We start from the raw sequence: 19650 nt of genomic DNA on the forward strand, positions 1-19650 counted from the left end.
TCTGTGTTGTCTCAAGTCCATGTTCTAGTCTGGACCCATTCGTATAACATAGTGCAGTTAACATAATCTTAACTATGTGGTTCTCTAATATCTTGTAATCCATTTTTTCCAATTTGCTCATGCAGATAAGGACCTCCAGTTCCGTATAATTAAACAAGCTAGAGAAGCTGCTCAGAATAGTAACGATAGAGCTCACAGTCCTGGTAAGAAGCCCTTAGGTTCATTGGAAACCATACTGTTCTGATGTAAATGTTGATGTATATCATGCTTGTGCGTTTGTGTTTGAAGGCTAAATTATACTTGCTGTTGATGTTCAGAATACCTCTGTATCTGATACCAGGAGAAAATGCAAATTATTGTACTGTACTGCTAAAGTTCCTGAGCTGCCATGCTTGAGAATCTGTATTGTAGCAAATTTTCCTGGTGGAGTGTGCACAAAATCCTTGTCAGTTCATGCAGTGGACAGAATCTTTCCTGAAAGTGTTTTTTTTTTTTTTTTTTAAATTTACACAAAGGCTGTGGCTTCTGCTCCAACATTGGAAACCTCCTAAAAGGGTTAATGGATCATTCAACACCAGGCTTGTTAGGATTTATAAGTGGTGCTTGCGACTGTGCAAACTTTGTGTCCTAGACCTTGCTATTCATTGAATCCTTAGCCTTTCTACCTCATACAGTTGTAACCTAAATTTGGATAATTTTTCATTGTATGATAACATAATTGGTATTCCTCAGGAGCAAATGCTGTGGCCTTGATAGTTATGTAGGATGTTTATCTGAGGTAAAATTGGGGCATGCAGGGGAGAAAAAAAAAAAGACTTTTTTTTTCCTTTTCCCTACCTGTGACCTACTTTTTCCCCTCTTCAAGAAGAGACAGAGTGGCTTTGTTCTTTAACAGTTTTTTTACAGCACTCTGTCCTTCATTAGCATTGTCTCCTGGTTTTAAAGCAAATGCTGCTGGGCTGAAGCCTGTCGCTGATTGAACAGACCCGCGCTGCTTGAATGGCAAAGTCCCACGAGGATTTTAAATGTTCATTTGCTTAGGCACTGCATAGTGTAGGGGTTGACTTCCTTTTGTCAGTGTGTGTCAATTCAAAGAGCTTTGAATGTGGCACTTGAGCCATAATTCACCATCAGTTCAAGAGATGTGCTTATGTACTAAGTATGTCACAAGAGGTTATGGTTCATAGAATAGCACCCTGGCCTTTTAGGGGACAATAGTAGTCTTCCATCCTTCACTGTATCTGGCAGGGAAGGCCTCAGGGTTGTATTTGTACCTATTGTGGTGTACTTAAAAGCCCTGTTTGAAAAGCTCATGTGACTGGATGTTCAGTGGTGTAAACTGTGATGGAGCTGTAGGGTTGTGTGACCTCTTCCTAGTCTTGGGGGTTTGCCACCCTGCATCCCTGTTGTAGACCCCTCCTTGGTCCAGTGCTTCTCCGGGATTGACTGGTATTGTTCAGCTCCCCCACTCAGTTTAGATTTCTGTATTAAGGCTAGCCTGCACAAAAGAGGTGGTGAGGGGGTTGAAGTGGGGCACTGCTTCTTGATAATAATATTACAGCTTTGGAAACTCCTGCAATGAACAGTGTTGGGATGATATGTTCTTCACTATGCTGTTTCCCATCCATAACTCAACAGACCGTAATCCAGCACTGTGGCAGACAATGAAATGTTATTTTTGAAGGACCCAGCGAACATAGGGCACCAAAGAGGAAGAATGAACATTTTTTGTGGCAGGACTGTTGACTGTCTAAAATTACCTTTGTTCCGCCAAACCTCCCACACGAAACCTATAGGAATTCAAAATACCATTGGAGCAATGCCGAGCATGGGGCAATAGATACATGAAAAATATTGTATAGGAATTCTGGGGTGGCCGCTTCATACAATTGCTGCAAAAAAAATCAGGAGACAAAAAAGTACTTGGAAACCAACTTTTGGAACAAAAAACCTCATGTGAAGTTACGGATTGACAGCTGGTAATAAAACCTATAGAAGTAGTTGTGGGGAATAGTGAAAAAAAATGTGAGAATTAAAGGAGGATCTCCCTGTAAATTAGATGAAGTACATTCATGCATTTAAGAAGCTGGCCCTTTATGTGGGATGTCAATACCGTGTAAAGGGTCCAGGGGTTCCCCATTGAGTGGACAGGGGCTTGCTATGCAATCCCGTAGTGCTCGATTAGGAGGGCAGTGTGGTCGAGAAGTCTTAGGCTTAACACAGAAGAATGCAGGACATCCACAAATACACTCTATAGTTGATAAGTGAGACTCGACTCAAAAAGGAGATCCACACCAATTTATAAAAATAGCAAGTATCTTTATATATATTTAGGCTTCAGAGAAAAATCGTTCAGGTAAGTACATTTTTTAATAGGAATTCTTTTCACTTAAAGTGGGCACAGTGCAATTTCTGAGTTCTGCAATGTTATCCTACGAGAGGAAGAACAAGTTCTGCAAACGGGTAGAGTACAGCGACTTACAAGACCAATCTCCAGAAGTTCCGGTGAGTGCTGGGCAAGGTCCAAGGCAGCACTAGCAGTACACAGCCAGCTGCACGGGGATGGCCGGGTGCAGGGTCCAAAACAGCGTTGGGTGCCCAGTGTGTTTCAATGGAGATCGGTTACTGTGAAAAGAGGCTGCAGGCTCTGACCAGGAAGCCAGTTGGGCTCAGGCTTCATGATACGTGGGTGCAGGTAGGCACCTTTGGTCCTCTTTTCCATGGCTTTGGGGTTTTCTTTACCAATAGTGGTTGCAGTAGATGGGGGCTGCATGCAGAGGCTGCAGGCATCTTCGGGTAGTCCAAGAGGGGTGAAACCACGATAGACTCTGGAGGGCTGGGAAACCTTGTTGGCACCAGTGGCCCACTTCAGCTCGGGCCGTATGAGACTGGTGCAATGGTGGCTTCATGTTTCAGGGTTTGGCGGTTCTGGAGGGTTCAGGTCCTTTCTTGGAGTCTGAGGGAGAATAGGTCCTCTGTTCATGGGAGGTCTAGAGTCTTTCTTGAAGGCAGACAGTCCTCCTAGGTTTCTGGAGACACACCTGAAGGACTAGTCGACTTTGGTGCAGATTTCGACAAGGGATGCAGACAGGCTGGCGGGGTTGGTACCAGGTCAGCTGCTTCTTTTCTCCTCTTCTGCTTTCTCGGCTCTTCGGTGTCCTTGGTCGTCTTAGGTCATCAGGATCTGCTTATCTGGTGGCTCCCCAAACACTGAATGTAGGGGTGTTTCAGGGAGTGTAGGGTAGTAGCCAATGGGCTACTTACCCTTCGGGTCAGTACAGCCCTTATATGACCACTTCCTGTGGAAAGTGGGTATAAACCTGCCCCAGAGTTCCTAAATCTGCCAACACCAAGGTGGCAGATTCTGAAATGTAGTGTCCACATCAGGCAGCTCACCTTAGGGGTGGAACTGACCTGAATACACCTCTCTGAATAGGAAATTTCCTGTCCAGGTGCCAAATGGGCCCAAGGGCAAAGGGGATCGACATTTCCCTTAGGAGGGAAGCCAGATCTGCATACCAAGGGCGGTGGTCCTCTTTGAAGCTTCCCGCCATGTAATGTAGATTTGCAGGTCATTCTGTTGGGTTGAGGGTGTGTAATACCACTCTCAGAGCAGGCTTTGCGTTTGACCTCCCAAGAGCAAAGGATCTCACCTTGGTGGGGGTCAGACGTGTGACTGGTAGTGGCAGGCTGGCTCAAACTAGTCAGAAAGCACACCAGAGGCTAGTCGTTTTTAAGGGGGCACCTATAAGGTGCCCTCTGGATGCATGTATTGATAAATCGGCAAAGACATCGCAGGTATATATCTGCTCTTGCAGATATTGCCTCACATGTAATATAGTGCACTCTGCCTTTGGGCTGTCAGGCCTGCTGGGGTGACTTACATATACTGCATGCTGTGCTAGGGGACATGGCACCCAGGGTTGTGTGACCTGCCGGGTTTTCACTTTTGTCTGCACCAAGATACACAGCCTGCAATGGCAGCCTGGCATGAGAGAGGACCCTTAGGGTGGCACAATTTGTGCTGCAGCCCTTAAGGACCGTTTAGCTCAGGCCCTAGGTACCGGGGGTACCATTCACTAGGGACTTGTATAGGGTGCTAAAGGATTAGCCAATTGGGGAAATAATGGTTAGCAGGAACCCAATGCACTTTCAGTTGAAATTACATCAGGTACTAGGCAAAAAGTGCGGATAACCAGGTCATAAAGAGGCACTTTCCTACGGTGCATAAAAAAGACAAAGGTTAAAAAGGCTAAAACGAAATGGGGCAATATAGGTGATTGTAGGGGGAAAGAGGGTTACCAATCCGTACATTAGGTAAATATGACTATGCACTAACAATTTATTCACAAAAGTTTAAAATGTATTTAGCGCAATAGAATCCTGTAAACGCAACACAACCTTCTACAATTAAAGAAAATTCCAAGATTGCAGCCGGAATTTCCAAACAAAATGTTCAGAGAAATAAACCATACCCTAAGCAGAGGACTTTGACAATAAATCACACTAAAACTAACAGCCAAAAATGAATCATAGATGTGATTTAATGTATTTTATGTTATCACATGCAACATCTGGAGCTGCCAATAATACATAAGTATTTGTGAATTCCTCTTCCACAAGAAGTGTGGCCGTAATCGGCAGAATACCCACTGTTTTCAGTTGCCATGTTGAATCTGAAACCTACTGGGTATAATTCTGAATGTACCTACTTGTCCCTTTTTTAGGCTTGTAATTTGTTCCTGGTCTTTCCTGTATTATTTGCTTTACTCACTTCCCAAGAGAATATATCTGTGACCATTATCTTTCCTTGCAGTTCCAGTTTGGATGAACACATGCTTTATTTATTTCTATATCTGAATTTGTAATGCATATGCTAGACAATGGGTACTCACAAACATTTTCCCAGGGCCCAAAGTGTTGGGTCTGTGATCTGACCTAGGGCCGCCTTGATGCCAGTAAGTGGGTTTGGGGAGGGGCTATTTAGGGGGCTTGGTGGTAAGGTAAGTATAGGGGAAGTGAAGCATGTTCATCTAGTGGCTTAATTGCACAATATGAAACCAGAAAACCTGGTATTAATCCTGGCTTCCCCACTTTTATAAATTGTGTGATCCCAGATTGTTTTATTTCACCTTCCCTCCTTTTTCTTCCCATATGAGAGGACCTTGAAATACATGGCTTCAAGATGTGTGCTTTAGAAATCCTTCACCTGTGTTTGATTTAATAAACTGTAATGGTGTTCATGTGTAATAGAAAACCATCCATAGAGTGCACATAAGAACTAACTTACCTCTTGGCTCACTTTCGACAACAAGGAGGGAAACTTAATGTATGCATCTAAATTCAAGTTTGATAACTTTCACTTTAAAAAAAAAATATTTCTCAGCACACTGAAATAATCTAATGTACATAGGTAAAATCGTTCTGCATGTTAATGAAATACACTTTTGGAATTTTGAAGAGACTGTCATATTTTTAAAGGTTTGATGCAAGCTGTCTTTAAAAATGAAGGTGTTCCTAAAGTTAAATGGTGCAGGACACTCTAGATACTTTCTTCAGGAGTTCAATTTTCCCTGAAGTAAACCTTTTAGTAAATGCTTGCCTGTTTAGAAAACATTTTTTTAATGTTAGTGTTTAGCACAGTATACATCAGCCCAGTGCTGCTGCTAACCAGCCAGGGGTCTGCATGGGAGGGCCACATGCAGCCCCTGGGCTGCACTTTGAGTTTTACTGTGCTAGACCCTCCCCTTAGTTTGCCTCTCATTACAGCTTTGTGTGTGGTGCTGTGTCGTTCCCTTGGTCAAATTCCCTCCTTGGGCCCTTGAACCACGAGTCAGTTTATTGTTGTACAGACACAGAGTATAGTCAGATTGAACTACAAGTAGAACCACCTGTCATTTTCACTTCTTTCTTAACCTGCATGATATGACTTTCCCTCAAGTTATCCCCCACCATAGGAGTTCTGCTTAACTTTGTATATCCCCTCCTTCCATTTTAGTGACACATTTTATGCAAAGCCCTTTATTCAGTTGTATTACCATTAGTTATCTTTTTGTATTTGAGTAACTGCACATCATGCCAAACCACAAGCTGTCTGTTTGTGATAGACTTATTGTGGGCTTACCAAGGACTTAACAGTGAGCGTAGAGCCCATCCATTGTTTGGCTTATTTGACTCTCATTTGGTTGGTTCTTATTCATTGGCTTGCTTCATCTTCTTGTTTGTCCTTCACCTTGTGCATAGCCTCTTTTCCAGCTTTTTGATTTGCTGTCTTATGGGCGGCCACTGCTCACTTTTAGGGAACTTATGTCCGACTTTATCCCTGCCATGTTACTTATTTTCCACATTTCAATTGGCTGCAAAAAAACAACTCCTCTGCTTGCATTTGGGGTTGATTCCACTCACGGCATACAAATACTGATAGGCTCTCAGGAAACTTTATGCAGGGTCTGTGATGCAGCATGGGAAATTCTTCAGCATATTATTTGCATATGCACCACAGTGACTTTATCAAGACATTACTGGCTGGTACCAAAGTTTAGAACGCTGAATATTGGAACCTATAAAGCTGCGGTTGAGGAATATTTAAAAGAAGAATTAGGCCAATTGTCTGGAAAATTTATCATTTGAGGCGGTGGTAACTATTCTGAACGCAGTAGTCAAATAGCGTTAGCTGGATTATTAGCATTTATTTATATTTGCTTGTGTTCAGAGTGGCTGCTTATCTAAGGTTTGTGATAGCTGGCCACCTGATTTTGTATGGGAAGGGAATCCATGAGATCTGACTGCGGAGGGGTAACAGCACTTTCACTTTAAATGGATGATAAGCTAAAAAAAATAGTGTTGTAAGCTGTCGTCCCCGTTTAGCTATGTATCGTCATTCATCGTGCTTGCACTATAAAACTATAAAGCCGCTTGGAGTGGAAGATCATCAAATCTTGTATTAACTGGCATTTTTAAAAAAAAGTATCTAATGTATTATTATGGATCTTGGGGCTTTACTTTCTGACATGTAATTCGGGTTAAATTTATGTTTTTTATTTTTTTATTTTACTGATTTTATTAGAATGAATTTCGTTTATTTGACTTTATCATGCAATAAATATCTTTGAAACTTTAAGGGAACTACTACTTTTTTATGGTTAGGAACTCCATGAACGTGCACAGTGTTTTCCAGCTCTCTTGCTCTTGTATTTAGCCTCCCTCTTGCTCTTTTCCTTTTGTGCTACTCAGGGTCTTATTTGCTTCTCCTCCACCATAGAGCTTTGTGTTACTATCTCCCTTGTGTGATTCTGCTCTTTTCTCTGTGTTCTGTTCCTTGCGCTTTTTCACTTATGTGCTTCACCACCACTCTTTGAACTTGTCTCATGTTGCTTTCCCCTGTGTCCCCATTTGTCTTTATTTTTTGGTTTATTTGCTCCTCTGTTGTCCCCCAGCCGCCTTGGTTCATTTTGATTTATTTTATTTTTTTTAAATTGATGTTCAAAGCGCACACTGGTCAGTATATCATAGGAATAGTGCGAGCCATCAACCTCTTGGCCCACGGTAAACAGCTTTATACAGAAACCCCTTTTACAGGAGCATGACAAAGTGAATTCTCAAATACAAGTCCCTTAAATTTCACCTATTGTAACCTGTGTCTACAGAGGATATCCTACCTAGATAGACTCTACTTTCAGGTGGTGTCTCCATATTATTACTTGCCCCATTGCCTCCATCCTGTCAGTTTGCCCCATGTAAGGGACTCACCCCCATCCTCCCCCCCCCCCCCCCCCCCCCCAAAACTCCCTGAGTTGGGCGCATTACCCCAAGGTACCTCAAAGCTTGGTCCTGTGGCACCTCCACCACCCCAAAGGCCACTATGTGGCGTTGGTGTCTGATCACTCTCCCACTGGTCAATGAACAATAGGCATTCAAACATCCAGCCTTCCTCGATCACTTCTCAGGGAAGATATCATAGTAATATTGCCCAATCAGTAATATCCCCAAAAGGAATTAAGACCCAGAGGGGAGTGGCTCTCCCTCCTCTATCATATTGATCAGTTAGGCGGAAGAGTGCCATAACAGGCAAAAACCAGGTTCTGACTGGACCATTGATTCAGAGGAAAGAAAAATGGTCAAATTCATATAATTAAGATCCCTGGAAAGTCAAAGCACCATCTTTTGAAAAGTGCGCCAGTACACAAGAAGCTGCACCGTTTTCAGCTCTGTGCTCCCTAGTTAACCGAATGGGTTTACCAGGCCTGAACATAGATATCTAGTTGGTCGTTAATCCTATGGATGGTTCACTCAGTATGAGGGTTTAACCAGTTCTGAGAGTCGGTAGGCATCACCAGGAACTGTTTCTCCAACGAGCGAGTACACAGAGTCTGGTATGTCGTGCATGAAGTAAAAACTTCATGGGCCCCTCACTAGTAAAGATACCTTGTTTGTGCAGAAGTGTCCCAATTGCGGTTGCCAAGGTCTTAAAGGTGAGCAGAAAGAGTAAAGGGAACAGTGGATCCTGCAAAACAGGAGCCCTCCACATTTACTCTGTGCTGTTGACCCATCATATAGCCGTTCACACTATTTATAACGTCCTGCCCTAGCCCAAAGAGGTCCATAACCCAGAAGAGATTAGGCCATTCAACAGATTTGAATGCATTCTCTGTATCCAGAGACAAAGCTACCAATTCTTCGTCTGCATTCTGAGAATACCAGAGAAAATGACCCAGAGTACTCGTATGTTTCCTTGAGGAGCATCCCAGCAGAAATTCAACTTGTGAGGCATAAATCAAGGAGGCTGTTGGTGAGAACCTTGGCCAGGACCTTGATGTCATCGTTCAGTAGAGAGAGGGGTCTGTAAGATCCATAATCAAGTGGTTCCTTCCCCTCCTTAGGGAGTACTATTGTTATGGTTTTATTAGAAAGGAGACATAGGCTTCTTGTCATGCCCGCTTCTTGGAAGACTAGAAAGAGCATATGGGCTCTTAGGGGTTTTTCATGTCTTGTAGACTTAGCCATGGAAGCCATCTTCACTTTTGATTTGCATTTGGGCAGGGTAGGTATGGCATCGCTCATTTCTTCCAGTGTAAGTTCCCCATTGAGGATGTCTCTCCCCATATCAACTAGGGATGTGAAGTTTATGGAAGACAAGAACTGGTCGGTCTCTTGCACTGGCTTACTGCTGGTAGAATCATAAAGTTGTTCAAAAAAGGAAGCATAGGCCTCAGTAATATCAGTTAGTTGGGTGACTGTCAGTTCTCTTCTGGGCAGCCCAGAGAGCTGTGCCTCCCATTGGTGATGTTGAAATGCTGAGAGGTGGCCGGCCTTCTTTCCTTTCTCGTAATACTGCCACTTAAGTTTCGTGAGCACTTTCTGTGCAACTGAAGTATTAAGTGCATTATACTACTATATTTTTCTTTCCAACTTGCGTCTATTAAGCAGCGTAGATAAAGCATTGTAGATCGCTGAAGAGAGGCTATGGAGGACTCCATACGCTAACTTTCAGCAGAGTGCTTTCTATTGGCAATAGCACTGATTCTCATTAAAAGGTTTGTCCACGTGGCTTTCTCAGCTGCCCAAACTATCAGTGGGGAGATGACAGTTGTTCATTCTCGAAGCGATAAACCTGGACGTGTGGATTCAAAACCTTCTTTTCTTCCTGGAGAAAGTATTTGGACTCCTGCGAATGCTAAAGACCAATCAGAGATGTACAACAAATGGTCAGTTCAAGCAATATGGGGCTATGATCGGACAAGCCTCCTGGTATAATACCCGTATGGAAGGGGTAAGACAGGAGTGAGTGGCACAGTAAAACAGAAGTACAATTTGGAGGGAGTATTGTGGACCGATGAGATATAAGTGTAGTCTTTTGTCTGTGGGATGGTCTATCTGCATATGCCTGGTAAGCCATGGTCCGTGGAGATCCATGAGCTGTGCTCAGCCTGTGGCATTTTGGTGAGGCAAGTAGGGTCTAAAACTGGATCTGGGGCAAAGTTCCAGTTTTCTTGATAACCAATTTAGTGTCTCCAAATTCCATGAAGTCTGTTCACTTGAGCGAGTAAGAGGGTTTTGCCCCCTGTTGGTGCATATACAGAACTCAGGGTTAAAACCTGTTCCCTCCGCTTCAGCTTCACAAAGGCATATATGCGCTAAGGATCTGTCCAAAACTTGAGGAGTCTATAATGGATAGATGTATGTATTAAAATAGCCTCGCCACACTTTGTGTGTTAGAGAGGAAGTTGGTTGGCCCAGAACCCCAGTACCCTTTGCAGCCACTCCCCACCACCCGTATAACCTAGTCTTGCCGCAGCTTTTCTATTTCAGTGGTGGGCAAGTGCATTTCCTGCAAGAGTACAATATCAATCTTGTGGTGTCTGAGAGAAGACTGTTTTTTTCATGGTTAGCAAAACTGAATAAACCTTTCAGTGACAGTATATGGAGTGGTATGTTGTGATGTGGTGATTGGGACATTGTCCCAAGTCTAAGTCAATACCCAGATGTGAAATGAAAGACTTGTTGGGGGCATGTGCTACCCTAGGATAGTCACTTGGCCAAAGTTATCCCACAGGGGATGGGTCTGTCCCCTATAAAATGGGCGATGAATTATACATAGCTCAAAAGAGGCCAGGTGTGACAGAGCTTTAAATATGGTCTCAACTGATGCATACCTATGTATGCACAATAAAACTTTCTAACTGAAATGTGTGGTGCAAGTCCTGATACACTGCTACTCAACTTACTGTTGAAGTTGCAGGAGATATCAACAGAACAATCAGCAAAGCAGCAGAACATAAACCTTAATAAAGTACATGCTTTGATGATAATGCAGTTTTACCAAAAAGCATAACCAGTGACCTTCACATTTTAGTAATATTAATAAATGTGCTGGCGCAAGGTAATTCATATTACTAAGCCTGTGTCCTCCCTCTTCCACACTCCAAGAGATTTTCATCAAGGATGACATTCACGTTGCAGAAAGTGTCCGAGGGTGCAGCTCACCATAGACAGACCAAATGTCATTGTTGCTGAAACCTGAGGTGGAAGATCCTGCGGACAAGTAACTGTTAAATGACATCTGTGAAAGGCCCAGAGGGCTGTTTCAGAGCCCTGCATTACTATGTAATTACTACAAGCAGGTTGGACCTTATCAGCCCTAGTGTATAGTTATCCCGGAAAAGCACCATACCAGTTCAGCGGTGTGTCCATTGTGCACAAGATAATGCCTTAAATAGAATATATTGCTTTGTATCAAATATGTGCATTCCATTCAGATGTAGCAGAGGAGGATTTTAAGTCAGAGACACACTGTGGAGCAGTGCAATAAAAAGCTTGGCTGGGACCGATCTCTGCTTACTAAAATATAAAAAAAAAACATGCAATGGCTAAGCCAATAGGTCTCACCTACCTCATAGGTATTGCCAAAGTTAATGCTGATGTTGTGCAGCAACAGCGCATTGGAAAAGGGCAAAATGATTTTTGCTGATGCTGTGTAACATTGGCAAAAATGGTAAGTGGTCTCAACTGATGCGTACCAGTGCATGCACAATAAAACCTAACTACGGTCTGTGTTGCGAGCCCTGATACTCAACTTTCAGGAATCCTCTGTCGACCAAAGTAATGTTGGAGGAGATGCTTGGTAGCAGACCCAATGAACTAGTGTATAAAACAGTGGTGAGGGAGAGTACAGCCCTCTGTCATGTGTCCAGTAAACTACATGTCCCTGCCTAGTGACCCGCATCCCACACCCTGTGCCGTCCCATCCCCTGAGGAATAAGAAATCGCCTCAGAGGTAGATCAAAGCGGTTCCCAGGCCATTGTCCAGGGTACAATTCAGTGTAACATGGAAAGTATAGGAAGCTGGCTCTTTATATTGTGGACCAGAAAGAGCTACATCATGCAGAGAGACCAGGCAAACACCAAAGGAATTGAAGAGGCCCAAATGACATCCGAAATGCTCTGTTGTGTATTGTGGGCGAGCAGTTTGTTATATTTGAGGGCAGTGCTAAGCATGTAAAGCAGACACATAGGAAGTAAGCGAGACTCAAACTCAAATCCAACAACAATTTATAAAGATAATACATACTTCTGTATAAATTTAGATACCAATATCATCAAAATCAGGTGAGTACTTTCTGAGGTATGGATTTTTACAGTTTTAAAAAGTTGACACTTACATGGCAAACGGGTACTTCACAGCAGCTTACAGAACCGATTTTCTAGACTTAAGGTGCGTACAGCACAGAGTCCTAGGCCACATCAACAGGTCACCTCGGCGGGTCTTGTGACACATCAACAGGTCACCTCGGGCGGTTCTGGGGTGGCCAGGTGCAGTTCAGCATTGCCCAGTGGAAGTCAATGGGGATTGGTCCGGTCAGAAAGATGCTGTGGGTTGGACTGGGGATCAGTCCAGATGAACCAGTTAGGGAGTTCAGTTATTGTGATGCTCTGGGACGTAGGAACTTCAGTGGGTTTTTTCTACTTGCTCTGGGTTGGCCGGGTGCAGAGAGGTTTTGGACCATCTGGTTTCAGTCACCGGTGGTAGTTGCAGTAGAGGGGGCCTGCAGAAAGGCTTCAGGCGTGGTCTGGGGGTCCAGTCCAACCAAAGCAACAAGTAGGCTCAGGTCTTACGAGGCTCTAGGACATAGCTACTCTTCTTGTCCTCTGTGTCTGGGTGCAGAGGACCGTCAGGTCACCGGAGACTGTTGCGGTAGATGGAGATCCAGAGAAACAGGCTGCAGATGCCGTTGGGAAGTCCACATTGGGTGAACCCAAGGTGTGCTTTGTCTCTGGAGGGCATGGGAACCATGCTGACACCGTTGGCCCACTTCAGTTCGGGCTAGGATGTACAGCTGCAGTGGTACTGTCTGGCATTGGGTTTTGGAGATCCTGGGTTCATCTCAGTTTTTTTTTTGGTTGCCTGCAGATAAATCTCCGAGAAAGATTCTTCTGGCGATTGTCGAGGCGCGGTCAACTCTCCTGGTTTCTTGGAGTCTACACAGCAGCAGGACAGGTCCGGTGCTCCACAAGTGTTGGGTGCAGCAAGCAGGATGGCAGGGTTTGCACCAAGTCATTAATGCTCTTTGGGTCACTAGTCTTCTTCGTCCACTTCTTCATTTGTGTCCAGCGAAGATCTGGTTTCAGGGGGTCTCCCAGATACTCAATTTAGGGGCGTTAAGGGAAGTAGGGGGTAGTAGCCAATGGGCTACTTACCCCTGGGGTCACTACGCTCCCTAGATGACCACTTCCTTTGGGGAGTGTGCATCACCCAGTCCCAAAATTCCTAATTCCACAACACACAAGATGGTGGAATTCCTAAGGTTGTGTTAACGTCGGTCTGATGCTTGGGGTGTGTCCAGCCTCCATAGCCAATGTTCCCATCTGTTCAGGTGCCAAATGGGCCCTGGGGAAGGGGTAGTCAGCATTTCCTCTGAGGTGAGCCAGAACTGCATAGCAAAGGCAGTGGGCTCCTTTTGAAGCCTCCTTCCTTGGAGTGCAGATTTGCAGGTCATCCTGTTTGGAGGGATGTGTAAAACCCCGGCGAGCGTAGACTTTGTTACTGACCTCCCGAGAGCAAAAGCTCTCACCCTTGAGATCAGAAACCGGTCTCTGTTGAAAGGCTAGCTAAAACGAGTCAGCACACCAGTCGTTGGTAGGTTTTCAGGAGGCACCTCTACGGTGCCCTCTGGGTGCATGTATTAATAAATCTCTCACTGGAATCATTGAGGGTTTATTAATACAAGATGTTTAATACCAAACATCCCCAGGCTCAGTGAAGCCATCATGTAGCTGGGGAGCTGGGATTGACCAGTGTCCAGCACATGTGTTTAAAATGGCTTCCCTGATCACTTACTATGCCAGACTTAGCAAGGTCATATCTCCTCATGCAGTATGTCCTCACCTGTAGTAGTATGCACCCTGCCCTAGGGCTGTAAGGCCTGTTGTAGGGGTGACTTACAGCTATTTCAGGCAATGTTAGGGGACATGGCACACACGTGTGTCATGTCGTAGTTTCTCTTTATAGAGCACCTTGTGACGCAGCCTGATGTGGCAGTCTGTACGAGTTTGATGCTGGGTCCCCTAGAGTGGCACGTTATGCTGCAGCTCTTAGGGACGCTCTTTAGCACCTATGCCCTAGGTGCCACAGGTACCACTTACTAGGGACTTAAAGAGGTGCTAAAGGTCCGGCCACTTGAGGATCAAATGACCAGTTGTCTTGTTTTGGGGAAGAAAGACTGGCACTAGGGACCTGGTTAGCATGAACCCAGTTCAGTCAAAGTTGCACCAAAACCCTGGCAAAAAGTGGGGGGTGGGAGGGACTAATGCAACCAAAACCCAGATTACTAAGGAAAATGAATCAAGACTGACATTTATTATTGGAAGATAGAAAAGCCACTATAATAGCAGATACAATGGCAAGGACGTCAACCAGAACGTCATAAATTAAAAGGGATATGTATGTAAGCAGAGGCAATTCCATTTGGTTCATTTGGTCATCATAGGTCATGGCTGCACTTTTCTGTGCTGCAATCTCAGTGAAGGAAGATCATTTTATCAACAATCAGTTGTTGGATATCTGGATTTGTCTTTACACCATGCTTGGGACAATATCTTGTTACCCTGTACATGTTACATGTTGGAACGTCTGTGCTAAGTCAGACGATGGGGGCCTTGGTGGTATGTTTCTTGTAGCTGGCAGGGTGTTGTTACAATACTGGACGCTTAAGGAGTGTCAAGGAACGTTGAAAGCGTTCTCCATGTCATCAAATTCAGGGGTGCGGCCTTGTACAGTTGCAATCATCTGAACTGAATCAAATATGCGTTCTGGAATGGAATAGAGGCATATGTTATCCCTGTGGAAGCTGTCCTCCAAGTCTGAGACTTTCCTCTGCAGCCTCAGACTGTGTCTTGGTGCCCCAGTCAATGTACTATTGCAGGCTATATAGTCTGTCCAGTTCATCCATCCGTTCATCAATCGAGGAATGTGAAAGAGATTTGACCATAGAGATTTGATGTCCGCCACCATGTCTGAGATTGTGGTATCAAAGGCAGTCAGTTCCGAGCTCATATTACTTACCTCTTTGAGGATAGGTGAAAGAGTGGTATCTGGCTTGGTGGTCATGTGAAACCTCTCCCCATTCCCCTAAGTTAGGGCTTCAGCACTGCCAAGTCGCCTTGAAGCCCAACGTGAATGGCAGAATTATTTAGCACTGGGCAGCAAAATATCTGCACTTCATCCTTCGGTACAAAGAAGCACATGTTGCACGCTTTATATGAGTAGGATGTCTAAGGAGCCTGTAAGAAAATGGCTCCCTTTGGCAATTACCCCCCACTTTTTGCCCGATACTGATGCTGACTTGACTGAGAAGTGTGCTGGGGCCCTGCTAACCAGGCCCCAGCACCAGTGCTCTTTCACCTAAAATGTACTATTGTTCCCACAATTGGCACACCCCTGGCACACAGATAAGTCCCTTGTAAAAGGTACCAGTGGTACCAAAGGCCCTGTGACCAGGGAAGGTCCCTAAGGGCTGAAGCATATGGCATCCCCCTCAGAATGCCATGCACACAAAATGCTGCCTGTGGCATAGGTAAGTCACCCCTCTAGCAGGCCTTACAGCCCTAAGGTATGGTGCACTATACCACAGGTGAGGGCACAGCTGCATGAGCAATATGCCCCTACACTGTCTAAGTCTATTCTTGGGCATTGTAAGTACAGTGTGGCCATATTAACTCAATGGAATACTGGGAAGTTTGGTATCAAACCTCTCAGAATAATAAACCCACACTGATGCCAGTGTTGGATTTATTAAAAAAATGCACACAGAGGGCATCTTAGAGATGCCCCTTGTATTTTACCCAGTTGTTCAGTGCAGGACTGACTGGTCTATGCCAGCCTGCTGCTGAGAGACGAGTTTCTGACCCCATGTGGTGAGGGCCTTTGTGCTCTCTGAGGACAGAAAGAAAAGCCTACTCTGGGCGGAGGTGACTCACACCTCCCCCCTGCAGGAACTGTAACACCTAGCAGTGAGCCTCAAAGGCTCAGGTTTCGTGTTACAATGCCCCAGGGCACTCCAGCTAGTGGAGATGCCCGCCCCCTGGACACAGCCCCCACTTTTGGCAGCAAGTCCAGGGGAGACTATGAGAAAAACAAGGAGGAGTCACCCACCAGTCAGGACAGCCCCTAAGGTGTCCTGAGCTGAGGTGACCCCTGCCGTTAGAAAGCCTCCATCTTGATTTTGGAGGATTCCCCCAATAGGAATAGGGATGTGCCCCCCCTCCCCTCAGGGAGGAGACACAGAGGGTGTAGCCACCCTCAAGGACAGTAGCCATTGGCTACTGCCCTCCCAAACCTAAACACACCCCTAAATTCAGTATTTAGGGGTTCCCCAGAACCTAGGAAATCAGATTCCTGCAACCTGAAGACGAAGAAGGACTGCTGACTTGAAGCCCTGCAGAGAAAACGGAGGCACCAACTGCTTTGGCCCCAGCCCTACCGGCCTGTCTCCCCACTTCAAGAAAAACTGCAACAGCGACGCGTCCCCCAGGGTCCAGCGACCTCTGAAGCCTTAGGGGACTACCCTGCATTTAAAAGAACCAAGAAACTCCAGAGGACAGCGGCCCTGTTCCACAAAGACTACAAGTTTGCAACAAAGAAGCAACTTTTAAAGACCACACATTTCCCGCCGGAAGCGTGACTTTCCACTCTGCACCCGACGCCCCCGGCTCGACCTGCGGAAAACTAACTCTACATGGGAGGACTCCCAGGCGACTGCGAGCCCGTGAGTAGCCGGAGTTGACCCCCCTGAGCTCCCACAGCGACGCCTGCAGAGGGAATCCAGAGGCTCTCCCTGACCGCGACTGCCTGTTCCAAGGAACCGGACGCCTGGAAGATACACTGCACCCGCAGCCCGCAGGACCTGAAGGAACCAAACTCCAGTTTAGGAGCGACCCCCAGGCAGCCCTCTTCCTAGCCCAGTTGGTGGCTACCCCGAGGAGCTCCCCTCTTGCCTACTTGCATCGCTGAAGAGACCCCCGGGTCTCCCCATTGAATCCTATTGCGAACCGGATGCCTGTTTGCACTCTGCACCCGGACACCCCTGTGCCGCTGAGGGTTTACTTTCTGTGCCTGCTTGTGCCCCTCCCCCCGGTGCCCTACAAATCCCCTCCTGGTCTGCCCTCCGAAGTCACGGGTACTTACCTGCTGGCAGACTGGAACCGGGGCACCCCTATTTCCATTGAAGCCTATGTGTTTTGGGCACCACTTTGACCTCTGCACCTGACCGGCCCTGAGCTGCTGGTGTGGTAACTTTGGGGTTGCCTTGAACCCCCAACGGGGGGCTACCTTGGACCCAACTTTGAACCCTGTAAGTGCCTTACTTACCTGTGAACCTAACAAATACTTACCTCCCCCAGGAACTGTTGATTTTTGCAGTGTCCATTTTTAAAATAGCTTATTGTCATTTTTGCCAAAACTGTTTATGCTATTGTGATGATTCAAAGTTCCTAAGATACCTGAGTGAAATACGTTTTATTTGAAGGATTGTTTGTAAATCTTTAACCTGTGGTTCTTAAAATAAACTAAGAAAATATATTTTTCTATATAAAAACCTATTGGCATGGAATTGTCCTTTGAGTGTGTTCCTCATTTATTGCCTGTGTGTGTACAACAAATGCTTAACACTACCCTCTGATAAGCCTACTGCTCGACCACACAACCACAAAATAGAGCATTAGAATTAGCTCTTTTTGCCACTATCTTACCTCTAAGGGGAACCCTTGGACTCTGTGCATACTATTCCTTACTTTGAAATAGTACTTACAGAGCCAACTTCCTACAGAGCCCTTTCCAGTGAGGTTTCTGCAGTCCATCTATCGGGACATGAAGACTGATGCCTAGTTGTCAGCATGCCTGCTGGTAGGGTCCCTTATTTTATTCTTGAATGTAAGAGTTGGACTTGCGGTATGCAGTAAAGAAAGGTATGAGATACCACAGCCCCCTCAGTAGTAAAGGTAGGCTTTTCATCTCTAGAGTGGACCCTAGGTCTGTATGAAGAGGGACTTGAGAGAATAACAGTGCAAAATGGCTGAACAATGAACCAAAAGAATAGTCTTAATTTGCCAAGGAAGACATGCCCACAGAATGGAGACCGAACTCCTAGTGAAGCAATCCAGACCATGGGCTCTCTACCCCAGTATCGCAACCAGGATTGCTAGCATCAATTAATGGCAAGTTCTTTCAGCAGCAGCAGTTCAGGTGGGTGAAGAGGCCTTGCGGTGGTCACATGATGAGTGTAGAATAACAGTGCCACATACCAAGTGGAGTAAACTGTATTGCAAAGCTGTCGGAGCTAGGAGCCGGTGGGATGACGTGGACCTGGAAGGTAAAGGGAGAGTATCCTCAGTAGGCCTGCATATGGTCACTCCTTGCAGCCAAACGGAGGCAAGCAGCCAGGTCTCCTTGTTGTTCCCTGTTGCAATACAGGGCTTCAGAAACTCACTCCCTCCACTAGTCACTTGGGGGAGGCAGCACCCTTCGTTCAGTCTTCGGGAAGGCCTGGGCCTCCTTGTCTCTTATAGCGCTGTACAGGGGAGGGACAGCCAGTACACTGCTATTGCTGACGTTTTCGTGCGCAGTCTACCTACTGCAATGTCAAAACTATCCACAAAGGCCCCCGGGACACTTTCACTGAGGGACCATCTTGGCAAAATCACTTTGAGGCCCTTTAACATAGAGGCTGCTTTCAATTTTAAAATCTCCATCTTCCTGGTTGTTGTAGAGTTCATCTAATGTGCAGTATATCCACATGTATCAATGACATACTTTTAACTGGAATCTGTAAATTGGTGTGCCATTGAGTCAGTACAACTACTGGCAATATTCTGTTGATGTTGTCTACCAGCAGTATTTAAATGGTCTGTGATTTGCTCTGAAACCACTGTTCACCTTTCTCATATATCTTATATATGCTACTGCTTGATGCTATGCAAATTTAGATACACAGCTCTGCTTGTGAGTGAAATGTTACCTAGAGATAACATTCTCCTTTCAACATGGTATTCTTTCTCCCACCCCATCTGATCTTATTTAGACCGGTCTGTTCTAGGACTGGTCATAGTATGATTCTAAAGCATGAGGGATTTTATTTCTAATTAGAATCCACCGAAATTATGTGACACTATCCAAACGCTTTTTTAAAGAATTGTGATGTCATTGACTTCAAATCAGACATTAAGCTTGTGGCTCTTGAAATGATATTCAAATTGGAAAACTAATGGTAAATGTTCGTAACATTTGCATATTAATGGTTCTTTTGAGTTTGGTTCACATTCCATGAAATATATTTCAAAATGCTTTTTGTGAAACTAAAGCATGGCGCCTCTTTCAGACACTTCGATATCAAGCTATGTGTTGATTCTGACCTGTGAGGGCTAGTTTTGGTGACATAAGTCTTTATCCTATTTTTCTGCTCTCTCCGATCTGTTAAACGCCCTACCCCGGTAAGAATGGATTGCCCTATTGCTTGCTCGCTGAAACTGTACAGTTTAGAATATCCAGGAAAGCTGCTCGACACTCATGAGGTGGCTTCATTGTAATCGATTGAGATAATTGTGATGGTTTCCAAATACCATATTTGTACATTGGCCTTTTTCTTCTTTAATTCGTATCTT

General features: G+C 45.1%; 1 protein-coding gene across 1 annotated transcript in view; it reads left to right on the top strand.

Annotated features, from left to right (window-relative positions):
- Positions 1–19650, top strand: part of SNRNP48 (small nuclear ribonucleoprotein U11/U12 subunit 48) — a 167940-nt gene that overhangs the window by 53861 nt on the left and 94429 nt on the right. The window contains exon 4 of the mRNA XM_069217070.1: positions 126–203. Coding sequence (XP_069073171.1) covers positions 126–203 — 78 coding nt within the window. The remainder of the gene's footprint in view (positions 1–125; positions 204–19650) is intronic.

The sequence above is a fragment of the Pleurodeles waltl genome, chromosome 2_1 (assembly GCF_031143425.1).
Source record: "Pleurodeles waltl isolate 20211129_DDA chromosome 2_1, aPleWal1.hap1.20221129, whole genome shotgun sequence".
NCBI classification, from domain to species: Eukaryota; Metazoa; Chordata; class Amphibia; order Caudata; family Salamandridae; genus Pleurodeles; species Pleurodeles waltl.